Below are 17,351 nucleotides of genomic sequence, written 5' to 3' on the forward strand. Positions count from 1 at the left end.
GGAGATATCATGTCTTTGAAAAGAGTGCATTTGTTTTTTGTTTTTTTTTAATTCAGTAGTGTTCCGAGATTTTTTTTTTTTTTTCAAGTTTCATAAGACATGGCCGGAGAGGGAAGAGGTTTCGTCATTTTGGCACTGCCCCTTTGACTCTGCCTTTACCATTGGTGCCGATGGGAGTGGCTAGCCCTCGATTGGCAACAAACTAGTTCAACCTCAGTTCCTTCTTTCAGGGTATCCCTGGAAACGACGGGCTACCGGGGAAACCGGGTTTGCCTGGAAACATCGTAAGTAATAATAGAGAAAAAGGAGGAGAGGCGGCTCTTATCTGCTGATTTGAGATATGGGGCCTTGTGTATAAATGATGCAAAAGCACGAAATAAATACATATGGCAGGAAGTGGAATTATATATAAGATATTCCCAAAAAGGGAAGACTCATGAGTTTATTTTCTAAACATTTAGTTTTTCACAAACTTTATTACATCATGATTAAAGTGGTTTATATACTCTGCCCCAAAATGTGCTGTGTTTACTTTTGTTAAATTCTGTATTTGAAGCACAAATCCTGCTTTTCTGCTTTTAATTTGAAACTGCTGATGCGAGAGGAAGGAAGTTTGTTTTTTTGTTGGACAAAATTAAAAGGTGGCATGTAGGTATCTGGCTCGTACAGTACAAAGTGGAGAAAAGAATTATTTGAGCACTTGCTGAATTCACAAGTTTGCTCACTTACAAAGGAATTATAATCGTGTAATTTTTTGCTAGTTTCATTTTACTGGAGAGACGGAATATAAACCAAAAATCCATAAAAACACATTAAATAAAGGTTATACATTGATTTGCATGTCACTGAATGAAATAAGTATTCGATCCCCAAGGAAGACCAAAGACATTTCTTGTAGTTGGTCACCAGGTGTTTTTTGGTCCACTCATCTTTATGGAGACCCTCAAAATCCTTAAAGTTTCTTGGTTGCTGTTTGGTAACTTGACGCTTCAGCTCCCTCCACAGAATTTCTCTAGCACTGAGGTCTGGAGACTGTCTAGGCCACTCCATGACCTTAACCTGCTTCTTCTTTAGCCACTTCTTTGTTGCTTCTGTGGTTTGTTTCGGGTCATTGTGATGGTAGAAGACCCATCTTCAGTGTTCTGCTTGAGGGAAGACTTGTGCTTGTGCTTCAAGATTTCAGTCCAATGCAGCAAAGTGTGTTACTAAACGGTGTTCTTGGTCACTGTAATCTGGATTCAGATTACTAACATGCTCCTCCCGTGTAGTTTTGGAATGATCCACCACCTTTCTCATGACCATCCACACCCCAAGGAGCTCTAGACCCAGGGCTATTGACTGTTATTTTATATTTCTTCTATTTATGAAGAATTGTAAATTAAACGGATCACATTGATTTTATGGGCAGGTGTACTTTATAAATATAATATGCTGAAATCTGGAGTCTCTGTAACTGATTGGCTGATTGATTGATTGTAATCTACAATCAATCTGTGGGAGCCAGAATTGTGACTGGGTTGTTGGGGATCAAATACTTATTTCATTTTCTAGATTTTTGGTTTATATTCCGTCTGTCTCCATGAAAATGAAACTACCACAAGAATAAGAGACTGTTTATTTCTTTGTAAGCGAGCAAATATAAATGCAGCAGGGGAGGAAATAATTATTTCCCCCACTGTGTATGCCTGCGTGCTTCAAGATGACTGACTGAGTGCTAGGCTGTTCCTTTTCTAGCCTCAGGTGTGTTTGAAAATCTCTGAAGGTAATTTCTTTTCTCATGACAGTAAGTGCAAGGACAAAGACAAAGTGGTGAAATAAGGTGTTGCAAACTAATCTGCGCTTTCGGATTCTTCTGCATATGCTGTCAGTATTGCTTTCTTTCAAGTCTGTTTATAACTTAATTTAATTTTAGGAACATCGATGATGATCTCCAGCCAGCTCTCAAGGGCAACTTAACCTTCAATGCAGTATTTCAACAAGTAGTTCAGTGACGAAAAGAAATGTCCTACTTTTTAAAAAAAAAAGATCTTATAGAAACTGCAGACAAGTGTTGAATACGAGCACATAAAGCACCGTCTGTGCATACACGCAGTCACAGTCTGCTTGGAAATCGGGGAGGGAAGAGTTGTAGCATAAGCCTCCAGTGGAAAAGTTTGAACTCTGCCCTCCATGCGCTCACCTTTGCACAAAACATTTGTCCAAATTTGCAATTTGGCACATGCCTTTGCAGCGTGGCAGAAGTAAACATTATTCCTATAACTGAGGTAAAATTATACATGCAAAAATTATAGAGAACTTTCTTTTGAGCGAGCCTATTAATGCACAAGGCCTCGTTTTAGCTCAAATAATTACCAATAGTGTGCGGCATAAAATAGCCTTCACAGCTATTAGCTCCAGTTTGAACAATGTCAAATGGGTTTGTAATGACTTTGAAACCAGGCCAGGTGCTATTGACAGACTCACTCAGTGGAAAGGGTCCCACTGCTTTGATAGGGTGCTGACCGCCTTTCACAGTAGATGCGATGGGTGTGTGTAATGAGCAGTTGTGTTTCAGGATTTATAATAACTGGAGATTGTCACTCTGTTGTGGCATTTGTTTATCTCTCTGAGTTTGAAGTTTTTCTCTTTTGGACTTGATTTAATAGAAATAAAAAGTTTTTTGTTTTTGTTCTCTCTCTCTGTGTCTCTTTTTTTAATATTGCATCCCGGCTTCATCCCGGCTTTCTCCCACAGTCCAAAAACAAGCATGTTCTAAAGTGACCTGTCCAGGGCTTACCCCCATCTCTTGCCCAGCAAAAAGCTCTCCAAGGCTCCAACACCCCCATTGGAGGTTATAGAATGTAATGATTGAGCTCACGTACTGTGATAGGAACAAAAATTTAGTTCTCAGCTTGGATGTGTCTCTCACTTGAAATGCCTTCACTTCTGGAGCCTCGGTAATTTGTTTTGTTGTGACATTGTGCGGAATGAGATAGTCATACACAGACATATTGCTTGCAAAGGTTGTGACAGTTTGTACCAGGTTTCTGCAGCTTTGGGTGATAAAGCAGCCCTCGGTGATAAAGTGAAGTGTACCCCATCAAGTGTGGAATTTCAACAACTCTGTGAAATCGTATTTGTTCAGCAAAATAGCAAGACAAATACTAGAAAATGACAGTGACAACAAGACTATGTTTGGTCGGCTAGCAGACACAGTTGCCACCGGAAAGTTTGTGTCTTAAGCTAAACCTTTACCGCAGCAAAATGTTGAGTTGCCTAACCGCAATCTGCCAGCTTAGACATTATTAGTAAATGTTTGCAACTTTCTTACTTTGACAAACCAATTTTTTTTTTGTATGAGAATGGCCCTCCTATGTGGGTCTGTTTTTTCTAGCAGAATTAAAATGCGATACTCAATTGATACCAGGGTACTGCGTTCAATTTCCAGTACAAGTCTGTACAATAAACGTCTAAACAATAGACATTCATTGTACAGACTGTCTATACGATAAATGTTACTATACCTTACCAAAGGGATTTTGCATTGTACTCTTGCATTATTAAGAAATAATGGTATTATGACATTATTTAATTGTTAAAGTAACTTGGCTTAGTTACAACATTGTCCTTGAACTGTGCTTGGAGAGCATAAAGTATTTTTGTTTTCTCTCAAATAAGCCAGAGCAGAGTCGGTGGCTGTAATGTGGGTGGTCATTTTTAAGTTTAATGTTTAAAATCACATTCATGGAATTTCCATCTCCATGCCTATTCTGCAGCCTTACATCGGACCAAAGCAGCTGCCTCGAGACTCCCCGGGAAGTCAGGATGTAAGTTTATCATTAAAACCTTCATGGAATGGGAATGGCACGGCGTGTTTGGGTATACACATGTGTGCTTGTTTCATTGTGTGTGACACAGGATGACTGCGAAGGGGGATGTTCCCAAGGGTTGCCAGGGGTGCCGGGGATGGTTGGTGCCAAGGGAGAAAAGGGAGACCAGGGCAGGCCTGGCGTAACTCCCTTGGACAGCTGTGACTTGGTGAGGCTCGCATGTACTCTGTGATTCTCCAGATTCAGAATCATAGGAAATAATAGACCAGCTGCAATTTGTTTGCTAAATGCAAAATGGCAATGCCGTTTTGCATTAAATTCTACTGTGCATGGCTTAATGTGGTTGGCTCTCAGTGTGACAGTAAGGCATTGGTCTGATAAGCTGTCGCCCTGTCTGCTCGCAGTGTTTGGAGAGACTGCACACGGAGCAGGCAACACAACCAAGGGTTAGTTGAAGTCAGTGCCTGTGTGTTTACAATGACAGAGACTTGCGTGCTCACTTCCTGGTATTTTATTTCTTCATCTCACAGGGCGATCAGCCTTGTGTGGGAACACCTGGAATCCCAGGAATGCCTGGATCACCGGGAACAAAAGGAGATCCAGTGAGTCAGAGTGTCTTCATGTGCATAATATAATTTTCTTATGTTTTTCTTTGCCGATCTGTTTTTGTTGTAGTATGTATATGCAAATTACTTTACAGAGATCTTTATTCTTCATGTTTACTTCAGGGTCCATCCGGAGAAAGAGGCCAAGCGGGAATGCCCGGAAACATGGTAAGGGTTTTAGCTACATTTCAGCTTTAGTTCAGCTTCATCAGAAGTTGATTTGCAGCAGGGTGAACCTACTGAGTCCTAGCTGGTTTTCTTTAATAAAAATCATAACACTAGGAAGCTGTAACAGTGGGCTTTTACTCTGGAATCTTAATCTTTCATATGTATGACCCTGCATCTCCCATTTTAAGATACTAAGAAAAAGTTTTCCACTACTTTGATGACATCTTTCTCCAACTTACCACTCTGAAAATTCTGTTATCAACAGAAAAATGTTCAAAAACTATAAAGTGCATTTTAATCACTGCCTTACATTAGTTTGCCAGTACTTCTGTGAGTGGGGAAAAAAATCTTTTTTCTTGTTATGATTATTGTAGGACAGCACCGTTGGGTTTTTGTCTCAAAGCTTGCAATTGAAGTGACTTGGTGGAGGTTTATTCCTTCCACTTTCCATGAAATCACAGAGCCCCCTGCTGGCCCCAGTGAAAATGTTGCGCACTGGGTGCCATAACACTAAACTCTGAAAGGCTGACTCACACAAACCCACACTAGAGCGCTCTGTTGGCATGCCTAGTGCAGCATTCACCTAATTGTCAGGAACAAATTGAAACCAGCTTAAACAAAAGGGGTAATTTGTTTTTTTTTCCTGTGTGTATTCTTGTTACTTTTATGTCTCGGGTGTTTTAAAGTGTTCCTTTCATTATTTTCTATCTGCAGGGACCTCCTGGATTTCCAGGTTCTCAGGGCCCACCTGGTTTACCTGTAAGTTTCATTTAAATTCTCAGACTTCAGTTATTTTCCCATTTTATTTAGCAAAGGCAAAATTTATCAGCCGCACACCCATGGTGATTCTTCGATTCCTCTACATCCCAAAGGGTCTTTATTGGATTGAGATGTGGTTGCTGTGAAGGCCATTTGAGCACAGAGGACTTGTCCTCATGTTAAAGAAACCAGTTTGAGATGATTTGAGCTTTGGGCAATGTAGCGTGTAGCATGTTGGTGCGGTGGTTAGCACTGTTGCTTCGTAGAAAGAAGGTCCTGAGTTAAAATCCATCATCTGTGTGGCGTTTGTTCCCCTCTGTGTCTGTGTGGGTTTTCTCCCACGGTTTAAAGACATGCAGTTAGTGAGGCAGGTTAAGTGGCCATTCTAAATTGGACCTGGATGTGAATGGTTGTCTGTTTTTCTTTGTGAGCCCTGCAACAGACTGGTGACATGTCCTACCGTTCACCCTATGACAACTAAGATAGCCTCTAGCCCTCCTCTGCAACTCTGAATTGGATAAGTGAAAGAAATTGGAGCATTATCCTGCTAGAAGGAGTCATCAGAAGATGGGAATACTGTGTGCTAAGAAAACATCTCCCACACCATTATGACACTTGCAGCAGACTCATCAGGCCATTTAGCATTTTTTTCCAATCATCTGTTGTCCAATTTTGCTGAGCCCGTGCTAAATGTAGCCTTGGCTAAAAGACGTGGCACCTGGTGCAGTCTTCTGCTTCAAGGTTTGACGTGATACTCTTCTGCATACTTTGGGTGTAATGAGTGGTTATTTGAGTGACTATTTCCGTTCTGCCATCTCTCAAAGCAATCTGGCATTTCTTCTCTGACCTCTGGCATCACCAAGGCATTTTCTCACAGAGAGCTGCCACTCTCTGGATATTTTCTCTTTTTTGGATCACTCTCTGTAAACGGTTGTGTGGGAAAGCCCAAGCAGATCAGCAGTTTCTAAAATAGTCAGAAACAGTCAGGCACCCAAAGTCACTTAACTGATATTTTTTGCGCATTCTGATGAGTTTGACCTTCAGCAGATCGTCTTGACTACGCCGGCAGTTTTGGCAAATGCACAGTAGTTTGGTTTTGTTCATGCACTTTGCTTCAGTATCACTATACAGTGAAGAATAATTAAAATGATTTTAAAGACTTTTCTTGGCAAATAAATGCACTAATGAGCAGTTGAGCAGGTATACCTAAAAAGTGGCCAGTGAGTGTGAGTGTGAGTGTGTGTGTGTGTGTGTGTGTATGTATGTATGTATGTATGTATATATATATATATATATATATATATATATATATATATATATATATATATATACACACACACACACACACACAGTGGGGCAAAAAACTATTTAGTCAGCCACCGATTGTGCAAGTTCCCCCACTTAAAATGATGACAGAGGTCAGTAATTTGCACCAGAGGTACACTTCAACTGTGAGAGACAGAATGTGAAAAAAAAAATCCATGAATTCACATGGTAGGATTTGTAAAGAATTTATTCGTAAATCAGGGTGGAAAATAAGCATTTGGTCACCTCAAACAAGGAAAATCCCTGGCTCTCACAGACCTGTAACGTCTTCTGTAAGAAGCTTTTCTGTCCCCCACTCGTTACCTGTATGAATGGCACCTGTTTGACCTCATCATCTGTATAAAAGACACCTGTCCACAGCCTCAACCAGTCAGACTCCAAACTCCGCCATGGCCAAGACCAAAGAGCTTTCGAAGGACACCAGGAAAAGAATTGTAGACCTGCACCAGACTTGGAAGAGTGAATCTACAATAGGCAAGCAGCTTGGTGTGAAAAAATCAACTGTGGGAGCAATCATCAGAAAATGGAAGACATACAAGACCACTGATAATCTCCCTCGATCTGGGGCTCCACGCAAGATCTCATCCCGTGGGGTCAAAATGATCATGAGAACGGTGAGCAAAGATCCCAGAACCACACGGGGGGACCTGGTGAATGACCTGCAGAGAGCTGGGACCAAAGTAACAAAGGTCACCATCAGTAACACACTACAACGGCAGGGAATCAAATCCCGCAGTGCCAGACGTGTTCCGCTGCTGAAGCCAGTGCATGTCCAGGCCCGTCTGAAGTTTGCCAGAGAGCACATGGATGATACAGCAGAGGATTGGGAGAATGTCATGTGGTCAGATGAAACCAAAGTAGAACTTTTTGGTATAAACTCAACTCGTCGTGTTTGGAGGAAGAAGAATACTGAGTTGCATCCCAAGAACACCATACCTACTGTGAAGCATGGGGGTGGAAACATCATGCTATGGGGCTGTTTTTCTGCCAAGGGGACAGGACGACTGATCCGTGTTAAGGACAGAATGAATGGGGCCAAGTATCGTGAGATTTTGAGCCAAAACCTCCTTCCATCAGTGAGAACTTTGAAGATGAAACGAGGCTGGGTCTTCCAACATGACAATGATCCAAAACACACCACCGGGGCAACAAAGGAGTGGCTCCGTAAGAAGCATTTGAAAGTCCTGGAGTGGCCTAGCCAGTCTCCAGACCTCAACCCCATAGAAAATCTGTGGCGGGAGTTGAAAGTCCGTGTTGCTCGGCGACAGCCCCAAAACATCACTGCTCTTGAGAAGATCTGCATGGAGGAATGGGCCAAAATACCAGCTACTGTGTGTGCAAACCTGGTAAAGACCTATAGTAAACGTTTGACCTCTGTTATTGCCAACAAAGGTTATGTTACAAAGTATTGAGTTGTATTTTTGTTATTGACCAAATACTTATTTTCCACCCTGATTTACGAATAAATTCTTTACAAATCCTACCATGTGAATTCATGGATTTTTTTTTCACATTCTCTCTCTCACAGTTGAAGTGTACCTCTGGTGCAAATTACTGACCTCTGTCATCATTTTAAGTGGGGGAACTTGCACAATCGGTGGCTGACTAAATACTTTTTTGCCCCACTGTGTGTGTGTGTGTGTGTGTGTGTGTGTGTGTGTGTATATATATATATATATATATATATATATATATATATATATATATATATATATATCTATCTCATGAGTGCTGGATTAATTGACCACATAGGCCAAGGCCACTTAAGGGGGAATTAAGAGGAAGAAAAGAAGAAGGCTTTTTTATTTTCTTAATCCTTTGCTTTTTTCTGTAAAATCAGATCAACACTACAGTTTTACATTTTGCCTTTAAGCTGTTATTTTATTTCCCTTTCCAGTTGACAAGTTGAGAAGGAGAATTACTTGTAATTTCAAACGACTCGCGCAAATCTGATAAATGTCCGAAGGCCTAAGTACCCTCTTGCTTATTTGCAATAAGAGGTTATGCAATGGATTTGTTTTGTCTGTTTGTTTGACGGAATGCTCAAAAGGTTATGGATCAAATTGCATAACAGTTTTACACGAGCTGATGCTTGGCCCACCTTAAACGGGATAACATTTTGCAGGAAAGTTCACATCATACCTTTACAAAATTTACATATAATGTTCACTCCTTAATAAAGGTAAAATTGATTACAGCTTCTGTGCAAAAGTGGAGGAGTAGGAGTACAAGTACCTCAAAACTGTACTTAAGTACAACATTTGAATCAATGCAGTCGAGCTGCTTCCCAACACTGTTCTAAAGCTGCGAACCAATTTTCTATTTGTTTACGTATTGGTCTTTTCCTCTGAATTGTGGATCCTCCCACTTTTAAATCAAAGCCACCCTTGTTTATTCCGTCTTGCGCCATCTTTTCTTTGTGGCTGTTTAATGAAAGTTATGTCAGATGAGGAAACGATTTGGTTCTCTCTCTCTCTCTCTCTCTCTCCAGTTGTTCAATTATTCCCCCATCTAAGTGATGGAGAGTTGCACTGCTGTGCAACTCTCTGTGTGGACGCAGCCCTCCCCTTCCCCTTTTCCCCTCATACAGATTTATTGCTTTAGGAGAATAGAGATGCTAAATGAGTGAGCCGTGTGAGCACTGCATGGAGTCCATTTGTGGTGTAGTATCGCTTTATAGCAGGTGTTAGCCTCTGCTGTGTGCAGCAGTGTGTCTGTTTGTGTTGTTTGTGAGAGGGAGGGAGAGTAGTGTTACCCTGCTGTTGAAAACGCTGCTTATTCAGTAGTTAAGAAGTTCCTGATAATGACGGGAAACCAATCACAGGGTTTCGTCTTGGCTCAATGTAGGCTTTTGCAGGTGTAGATTATGAACAGCGGTAAGCACGATCAGAGTATAAACTAAAGGTAATCAGGCAGTTGCCTAATTGTGAGGTAGTTTTCTCTCATTTCTGACCATTTGCTTTACAAACTGTCTATTTTGCCAAGGTAAAGGAAATCCCAGCTGGTGAACTGTCAGACACTGTGTAATAACCGATCATGAGTTCTCTCATATTAAATGTACAGTAAGTAATGAGAGCAGTGTGTATTCATTAATCGCACTGAGGCAAAAGTACAGACTTGAGACTCTGGAGTCTTCTGTTGGATCTGTGTGATGTCAAAGAGGCGGTCGTCTCAGGCATGCAGCTTGACCCCACAGCTCGACCCCACATATAGGGTAGCCAATCAAAAGAAAGTTAGCTTAAAGAAAGAAATACTAATACAGCTTGTTTCTGATGGAAAATGAGCTTAGTGGGCTGCACAAGCTATAAGATAAATATGGGTTATTTTTAGAGCCCAACTGATAAATGGTTTTTAAGATCAATACCGATATTTGATCATTTCAAATCGATATATCGGCTGATATTTTTTCCCTCTCAGACCTAAAAATTAACAGTTTTCACTGACATTTGGTATTCTTAGTTATTTATGAGTTCTTGCAAAAATAACATGAATTTTCAAAATAATCTTGTTTTACTGTCACACAAGTTGTGGATTACTCCTTTAAGCTCTACCCGGCTCTGCTGGTATCAGCTGGTTGTTGTGTTTGTGACGTTCCAACCATACATAGAGGGAAGGTGGAGAGTAACCTCTGGTGGACAAAATACGCAACATCATAACTAATACCATGGTTGAAGAGTGTTTAGTTCGTCTTTACTTTTTAATTTTTATTTGTCAGTCTTTAAAAATGTTGCTGTTGATATTAGCAAATCGCTAATATTGGCTAGTATATCGGTCTGAATGCAGTTATTTTGAATAGATTATTGCGAGTCATGTAAACCTGTACTAATAGAGAATAAAACGACCAAGAAATACTTTGATTTCAAATGTCAACAGATAACGAAATATAGCTTTTCTATGATTTCCTGTTGTTCATAACATGTCATTTTATTGTTGCTGGTGTCAGCTATTTGTTTTGTTTTTTTAATGTGCTACAGCTGGTGTCTAAAAGCTTATGTAAGTTCAAATTTCCACCTGAAACGTGGAGGATGGGATTTCAAGGCAAGTGTCTGGATAATATGTTGAGTAAATTTTTAAAAAGTTCCATAGAAATCCCTTTATGTATGTATTCATATTGATTTTCTCCCAGGTGTCACCACCTCAGAGCTAAAGCCTCATGGAGGTATAGAGCCGAGGACAAAATCAAATAGGGAGTCTCATGGGGATGTGATCCAAGCTAGTTAGCCTTTTCCACTCTTTGATATTGACTTACCCTGTCACTTTTATTTCTGCCAGGGGAGCCTCTCTCGCAGACGTACATATCACATCCTCTTCTTCATTTTCTAATCCTTCTTCCCTCCTGTCACATTCAGGGTCAACAGGGTGAGCGAGGGTCAGATGGCCTCCCGGGAATGAAGGGTGATCAGGCAAGTATCACGCAATCATTCTGTCTCACATTATAGCATGGAGAAAAAATAAGTGCTGTCCATATTTGATTGATTCTGTGATCTCTACTTTAGGGTCCTTCAGGGACGCCTGGGTACCCAGGAACCATGGGCCCTCCTGGACTGCCTGTAGGTCACTCTGCCTGCTTGATTATGAAGAAACGGTAGCACTGACATCATCCTGACAGCTGGGGGGTGATACTGACATGTCAGCAGACAATAATTTTCTGCCTTTATTTATTTATCAGGGACTCAAGGGCGAACGTGGAAGCCCAGGAACTGCTGGCCTAACAGGAGAATCAGTAAGGGATTGCATCAACACTGTCCTGGATGCTTGTGTTGGATATATTTGGGCTAAAACTTTCCTTCCTTTTGCAGGGGCCTCCTGGTAACCCTGGATATCAAGGACAAGCTGGATTGCCGGTCAGCATTTCATTGTAAATTTAGCTTGTCAATATTTAGGATCCGGCTTTTTCATTTATGATTTCTAAGTTTAATAACTGGGTGAACATTGTGCGTCTGTAGGGCATTAAAGGAGACAGTGGACCAGCAGGGCCTGCCGGTGCTAAGGGGGATCAGGTATGCACTATAAAACACAAAGACACATAGACCTAACAGACAGATCCAGTACTACCGATTACCAGTGTGTTTCTCTTTATATTTTAAGGGCTTCCAAGGACAACCAGGCTTCCCAGGACCACCTGTACGTAAATGCTTTCAGTCCACTAAAGCAGCCATTTGTTCTTGATGTTACTGTTGAGACTTTCTGTATCACTGTGTGTGAATTTAGGGACCACCAGGTCCTGCCGGCAAAACTGGAAGGGAAGGACTTCCTGGGCTCAAAGGGGAAAAAGTGAGTACAAAACACACATTTAGCTGTTTCAGTTTTTGTTCGCACTTCAAATTGGACTGAAAATCTCTACTTTTAGGGCAACGACGGCACTCAAGGCCCTCAAGGATCAAGTGGACCACCCGGTTCAACCGGGTCGCCAGGGTTGATGGTATGTGCATTTTTTCTTTTTTCTTTTTTGCACTGTATAATCTAAGTATGACCCTTTCTGACCTACCTGTGAACTCTATGCTGTTATGAGTACTTATCTGTCCTCTCTTATCTTGCAATATTAAAAGGGCCCCCGTGGCATTGACGGAATTGACGGAAAAGATGGGAAGCCAGGACTGCGGGTAGGTCACATGCATGAATCAGATGGGTGGTCTGCCCACACATGCAATGTACACACAAACACACAGTATATAATGGGGGAAAAAAGCAGTGATGAGTAAAGATGTGGCTGTAATAGCTGATCTTTGGCACTGGCTCTTTTTATTTTTTTCTCATCAGGGAGAAACAGGACCTCCAGGCCCAGCAGGACCCCGGGGAATGCCCGTGAGTATTCCCTCCTCTAATCAGAATGAACAGTATCTTTTCATATTGTACAAAAATCATGTTATTATTAATAAAATCTTGCATCAACTTGATCTTGGTTGTTCAGATTTAAAACACTGAGAATGAAATCTTTTATGTAACTGTGCAGAGAATTAAGGCTGGCTCATTATTAATGTTCACATTTATGTGGCTTTAATTTTTTAATAAAAAAGATTGTAATTTATGACACATCAGTTATTCATGAATTGCCCTCCTTACTGGTGCACGCTTTCATGGATTGTAATTAGATTACAATTATATTGTTTAACATTAAAAAACCCTTCAATTTACTATTTACTATAAAATGTTACCTTGAGATTCATTTTTATACAGATAGAATATCCATCCTGGTAACACCGCTTGAAGTTAATGGTTGTGTTTTATGTCTTTTTTCCACACACGTGCATTTTCCACAGTACGTTTTATTTTGTCCGTACTCGAACTGACTATATCCCAAAACTACCTGGAATATTGTTTCCTTAATTCAGTTCACATCACGTCACAAATCCTCTCAGTGTGCTTAGCAGGTACCAGACAGCGTGTGCAGCGTTCCCCCTTAAAGGACAACAGAGAGAGAAAAGTTCAATAGGCTACTGCTAATTAGCAAATTAGCAGTATGTGATTTAGTGAGTTAAAGTCATCAGCTAAGCTGTGTCAGCAGCAATATCTAAGTGCACAAGTGCTCATTAAGTGATGCTATAAATGTAAATGCCTTTTTCCTCTCAATGTTAACATCAGAAATTAATCTAATTATTTCTTCAGCATGTTTTGGGTGATCCAGTCCATTCGGCAGACACTTTAAACGTACACGACAATACAGCATCACGCATTTGCTGCAGATTTGTCATCCCAAAGGTGTTGTGTTGGATTCAGATCTGGTGACTGCGGATGCCATTTGACTACAGTGAACTCATTATCATGTTTGAGGTGATTTGAGGTTTGTGATTAGCAAAGCTCAAAGCAGCCATCAGAAGATACAGTAGGCACATTGTGGTCTTAGTATAGATGTGATCAACAATGCTCAGGCTGTGGTGTTTAAAAGATGCTCAGTTGGGGTACTAAGAGCTCCGGAGTTTACCAAGAAAATATCTCCCACCACTGAACCACCGTTATAAGACAGGATCGATCAATGCTTTCATTTTGTTTTTGCCACATTTTGACCCTAACAAACAAATGTCGTGACTGTCTTCTTCTGTTGTCCAAATTTGGTGAGCCTGTGTGAATTATAGACTCGGTTTCCTGTTCTTAGCTGACAGGAGTGGCAGCCAGTGCGATCTGTTTCAGTGTTTGAAGTGTTGTGCTTTCAGAGATGTCCTCGTGCAAGCCTTGGTTGAAACAAGTATTTTTGTTTTGTTTTTTTCTTCTCGTTACTGTTGCCTTCCAATCACGCTCTCTGGCCGTTCATCTCTGACCTCTGGCATCAACCAAGCATTTTTGCCGCTCACTGATTATTTTCTCTGTAAATGCTAGAGATGGTTGTGTGGGTGAAAATCCAAGATGATCAGCAGTTTTTGAAATACGCAGGGCTAGCCTGTCTGGCACCAATAACTGCACCACGTTCAGTCGTGCTCGGTTTGAACTTAGTTTCTATCATGTGTTTGGAACAGATGTACCTAATAAAGTGACCAGAGCGTGTACATTGCCATGGCTTATTGCAAAAAGTAAACAAGTATGCAAATCAGCCTGCATGACTAATCATTTTGTTGTACCTTTAAAGCCGACCTAACGTTCTTTATGGAGACACAGAACGTCAAACACGGCTGCACTGTTTTCACTCCTGATGTTGGGACTCACTTTGAAATTAAAATGAATTCAAGCGTAGAAAAAGGTTTTTAAGACAGGTGTGAGGATGTAATTCCTTGACTTTTTTAAAAGTTGCTCTGGGTTTGCCCTATGCAAATTAACTGACAGCGTGACTCGCGATATTTTGCTTCCCCTCAGCCATGTTGGAACAGCACTTACACGTGCAGTCTTTACCGACTCTTGTTAAGGTTGTAGATGTTACTCGTAATGTAACCAAATCTAAAACCTCTAACCTTCATCGCTCCTCCTAAGATCTCCCTAACTTTCTGTCTTGTATAGCAGCGCAGCTTCGCTCCACTGGAGACATGACTAGCTGTCTGTCCCTCCAGTTCTCCTTTTTTTTTTTATTCCTCTCTCGCCATATCACAGTTTGTGTTCTACCCAAGAGCAGGTGTTCAGGATTTTCAAAGACATGCCTGTCTCTTCTTTTGGCTGCTTTGACTTTGTGAATTTTTATACTGTACCAATCTCATTCTCTTTGATGTCTCTCCTCAGGGATTCAAAGGGAAAACCGGCCACGTTGGCTTTCCCGGACAGAAGGTTAGCCTCGCTGCTCGCTGCTTTACCGTGTCTGCCTTCTTAACTAGTCACATTTACACCGTCTTTCTTCTGCATGAAACCATGAAACCAAATTGTTTTTATCAAGCTGATCATTACAATGAAAGTCTGTTTTTTGGGGAGTTTTTTGTAGCTTTGCTAACTTATTCTTTTGAATCTCCCAAAATAAGAGTCCTGCATTCTTATCGTGCTTCCTTTAGTTTATATTCATACGTTTCTTATCCCTGCAGGGTGAAGCCGGACCCACAGGTCCACCCGGGCCATCTGGCAGACCGGGACATGAGGTGACTATCTTGCTTTACATCTTTGCTCCAACTTGATTATAAAGCACATCAGTAATCTATGCATGGAAGCTAAAAGCGCGAGTTGGCATACATCACAGTCAGTTTGTGGCCTTTCCAGGGTGATCCAGGTACGCCAGGACCTCAGGGGAGACCTGGACCTCCGGGCCACCTTGTAAGTTCACTTCCATTTCAAACATATACATTCATCATGTTGCAATATTTCAGTGTGTTAACAAGCTAGACGTCACAAATCTATTTGCTTTCCTCATCAGGGCTCTACAGGTCCAGCTGGACCTCCAGGACCTCCAGGCCCATCAGGAGTGGTAAGAGAGAGAATCTCTCAAATATCATGATAACTATTTAGTTAAACAAGCTGAATGACTGAATGTGAATAAATGCATTTTATGCATTTTAACAATCCCATAGAGGAGAATGGGTCAACAGTATAGTCAGACAAATATAAACAAGTGAGCAAAGCGAGTAATATTTACACTGACTGTGATCGTGGAAAATAACTGCAGAGGCCAGAAAAGAGAAGCAAAAAACATAAAGTAGAGTAGTATCTTATTTTACACAACTGTTAATTAATGCGTCAGTAGAAAGTGGGAACGTTATGTGTTGGTGGGTCTGTATTGTTGGCGTATGCCTGCGTGAGGGAAGTGGAAATGAGGCACTATTGAAATTCTGTCCTGCTGCCAAAAATGCAAATAATGAAAGAGAATCTTCTCCATTTTTTCTCCCTGGTTAACTAGGGTATAAAAGGAGATAAGGGCCAAGATGGAGAGAGGGGTCTCCCAGGGATGCCAGGATCTCCGGGGCCACCGGGGCACCCGGGGCCTATGGTTGATACTTTTCTAAAATGACCCTATCTACATTTAATTAAACATAATTCAGACTGCCAACTTTTCTCACTTAAATTGTTTTTTTTCCCTTGCTTTGACTTTGTCTTCCAGGGTGAGCCAGGAAGCGATGGTTCTCCTGGAAAAGATGTGAGTAATGTCTGGGTGTGGTGTTGGCCCTCTTTTTAAAGTATAATGGAGGCAGACTGACAGATTATGTTGCACATATTTCTTTCCTTGATCGATACTTGTTTTTCTGTTTTGTTTTGTTTTGACAGGGAGTGGCAGGTGTGCCTGGGGACAATGGGCAGTCAGGGCAAAAGGTAAGAGGCGACTCTTCAGTGCAGTATTCTAGAAATGTGTGTGTTGGTGTGTGTGTGCATCCTCAAGGTGAAGCTCAGCCATCCGTCCCCTCTGCGGACCATCTGAACGCAGTGAGATCCACCCTTTTCCTGTTCCCTTTAGCCCACGGAGACTAATACTGGCACACTACAGTGCTGAACATGCTCGCTGCCCCCCTCCCACATTTCTGCTCAGTCAGCACTCGCACTTAACACAGTCATCAGATCACTAACCCTCCGACCCCTCTGCTAAAACTCTCATTCCTTCTCCCCTCACTTTACCCTTCTCCAAACTGGCAGATGGCTGCCCGCTAACCTTCTGTAGCTGCAGTACTGAGCCTGTTGGATGTAGCCTGAGACGCAGGCTTTACAGTAGGTGGGTACAGTGATAAAGTTATTCTTCTGCCGCTGGGATAATGCTATTAAGCATGAGGGGAGATGCTAGATGAGGCTATTTGTCACGCTGACAGGACGGCATTGTCAGGGTTTTTAGCCGCACAGAAAAGGAGAGCAGAGGAGAAAGACAAGAACGGACTCTTCTATTCTTCTTGCTCCTCTCTGTTTCAAGAGCCGCTTGTCTGCCGCTGATGTGTAAACATTAGACGTCCATTATGGGCTGCTTTGTCCTCGATAAATCACTGTCGCTAACGTAGCGGGCCTGTTTTTGAGTGTATTTACACAACCTGAGTGCTGAGCACCACAGTGTGGAAGGTGATATAGATGTAGTCAAAAGCCGTCTTATAGGGCTTAATGCAGGTATTAATATTGTCTGTATTTTTACAGTAGGCTTCCTAAATTGGCGAAATAGTTATATTCAGCAGCACAGTGGAACGGTGGTTAGCACTGTTGCCGCACAGTAAGGAGGTCCTGAGTTCAATTCCACCATCAGGCTGTGGTCTTTCTGTTTGGCGTTTGCATGTTCTTTCGGTGTTTGCATGGGTTTTCCCTGGGTACTCCGGCTTCCTCCCACAGTCCAAAGACATGCAGTTAGTGGGAATAGGTTAATTGATCAATC

At 41.6% G+C, this 17,351-nt stretch overlaps 1 protein-coding gene across 6 annotated transcripts in view; it reads left to right on the top strand.

Moving 5' to 3' along the window:
• Nucleotides 1-17,351, top strand: part of col16a1 (collagen, type XVI, alpha 1) — an 84,768-nt gene that overhangs the window by 60,071 nt on the left and 7,346 nt on the right. For 4 of the 6 annotated variants that reach the window (XM_085148336.1, XM_085148333.1, XM_085148338.1 and 1 more), the window contains 24 exons: nucleotides 231-284; nucleotides 3,756-3,806; nucleotides 3,898-4,017; nucleotides 4,214-4,255; nucleotides 4,340-4,411; nucleotides 4,538-4,582; nucleotides 5,297-5,341; nucleotides 11,017-11,070; nucleotides 11,164-11,217; nucleotides 11,337-11,390; nucleotides 11,467-11,511; nucleotides 11,614-11,667; nucleotides 11,756-11,791; nucleotides 11,879-11,941; nucleotides 12,018-12,089; nucleotides 12,217-12,270; nucleotides 12,428-12,472; nucleotides 14,810-14,854; nucleotides 15,103-15,156; nucleotides 15,275-15,328; nucleotides 15,429-15,479; nucleotides 15,909-15,998; nucleotides 16,110-16,145; nucleotides 16,274-16,318. In XM_085148336.1, coding sequence (XP_085004462.1) covers nucleotides 231-284; nucleotides 3,756-3,806; nucleotides 3,898-4,017; nucleotides 4,214-4,255; nucleotides 4,340-4,411; nucleotides 4,538-4,582; nucleotides 5,297-5,341; nucleotides 11,017-11,070; nucleotides 11,164-11,217; nucleotides 11,337-11,390; nucleotides 11,467-11,511; nucleotides 11,614-11,667; nucleotides 11,756-11,791; nucleotides 11,879-11,941; nucleotides 12,018-12,089; nucleotides 12,217-12,270; nucleotides 12,428-12,472; nucleotides 14,810-14,854; nucleotides 15,103-15,156; nucleotides 15,275-15,328; nucleotides 15,429-15,479; nucleotides 15,909-15,998; nucleotides 16,110-16,145; nucleotides 16,274-16,318 — 1,335 coding nt within the window. The remainder of the gene's footprint in view (nucleotides 1-230; nucleotides 285-3,755; nucleotides 3,807-3,897; nucleotides 4,018-4,213; nucleotides 4,256-4,339; nucleotides 4,412-4,537; nucleotides 4,583-5,296; nucleotides 5,342-11,016; nucleotides 11,071-11,163; nucleotides 11,218-11,336; nucleotides 11,391-11,466; nucleotides 11,512-11,613; nucleotides 11,668-11,755; nucleotides 11,792-11,878; nucleotides 11,942-12,017; nucleotides 12,090-12,216; nucleotides 12,271-12,427; nucleotides 12,473-14,809; nucleotides 14,855-15,102; nucleotides 15,157-15,274; nucleotides 15,329-15,428; nucleotides 15,480-15,908; nucleotides 15,999-16,109; nucleotides 16,146-16,273; nucleotides 16,319-17,351) is intronic. The other 2 variants (XM_085148335.1, XM_085148337.1) reach the window with 2 other exon arrangements.

This window comes from Neolamprologus multifasciatus, chromosome 22, assembly GCF_963576455.1.
Source record: "Neolamprologus multifasciatus chromosome 22, fNeoMul1.2, whole genome shotgun sequence".
NCBI lineage: Eukaryota > Metazoa > Chordata > Actinopteri > Cichliformes > Cichlidae > Neolamprologus > Neolamprologus multifasciatus.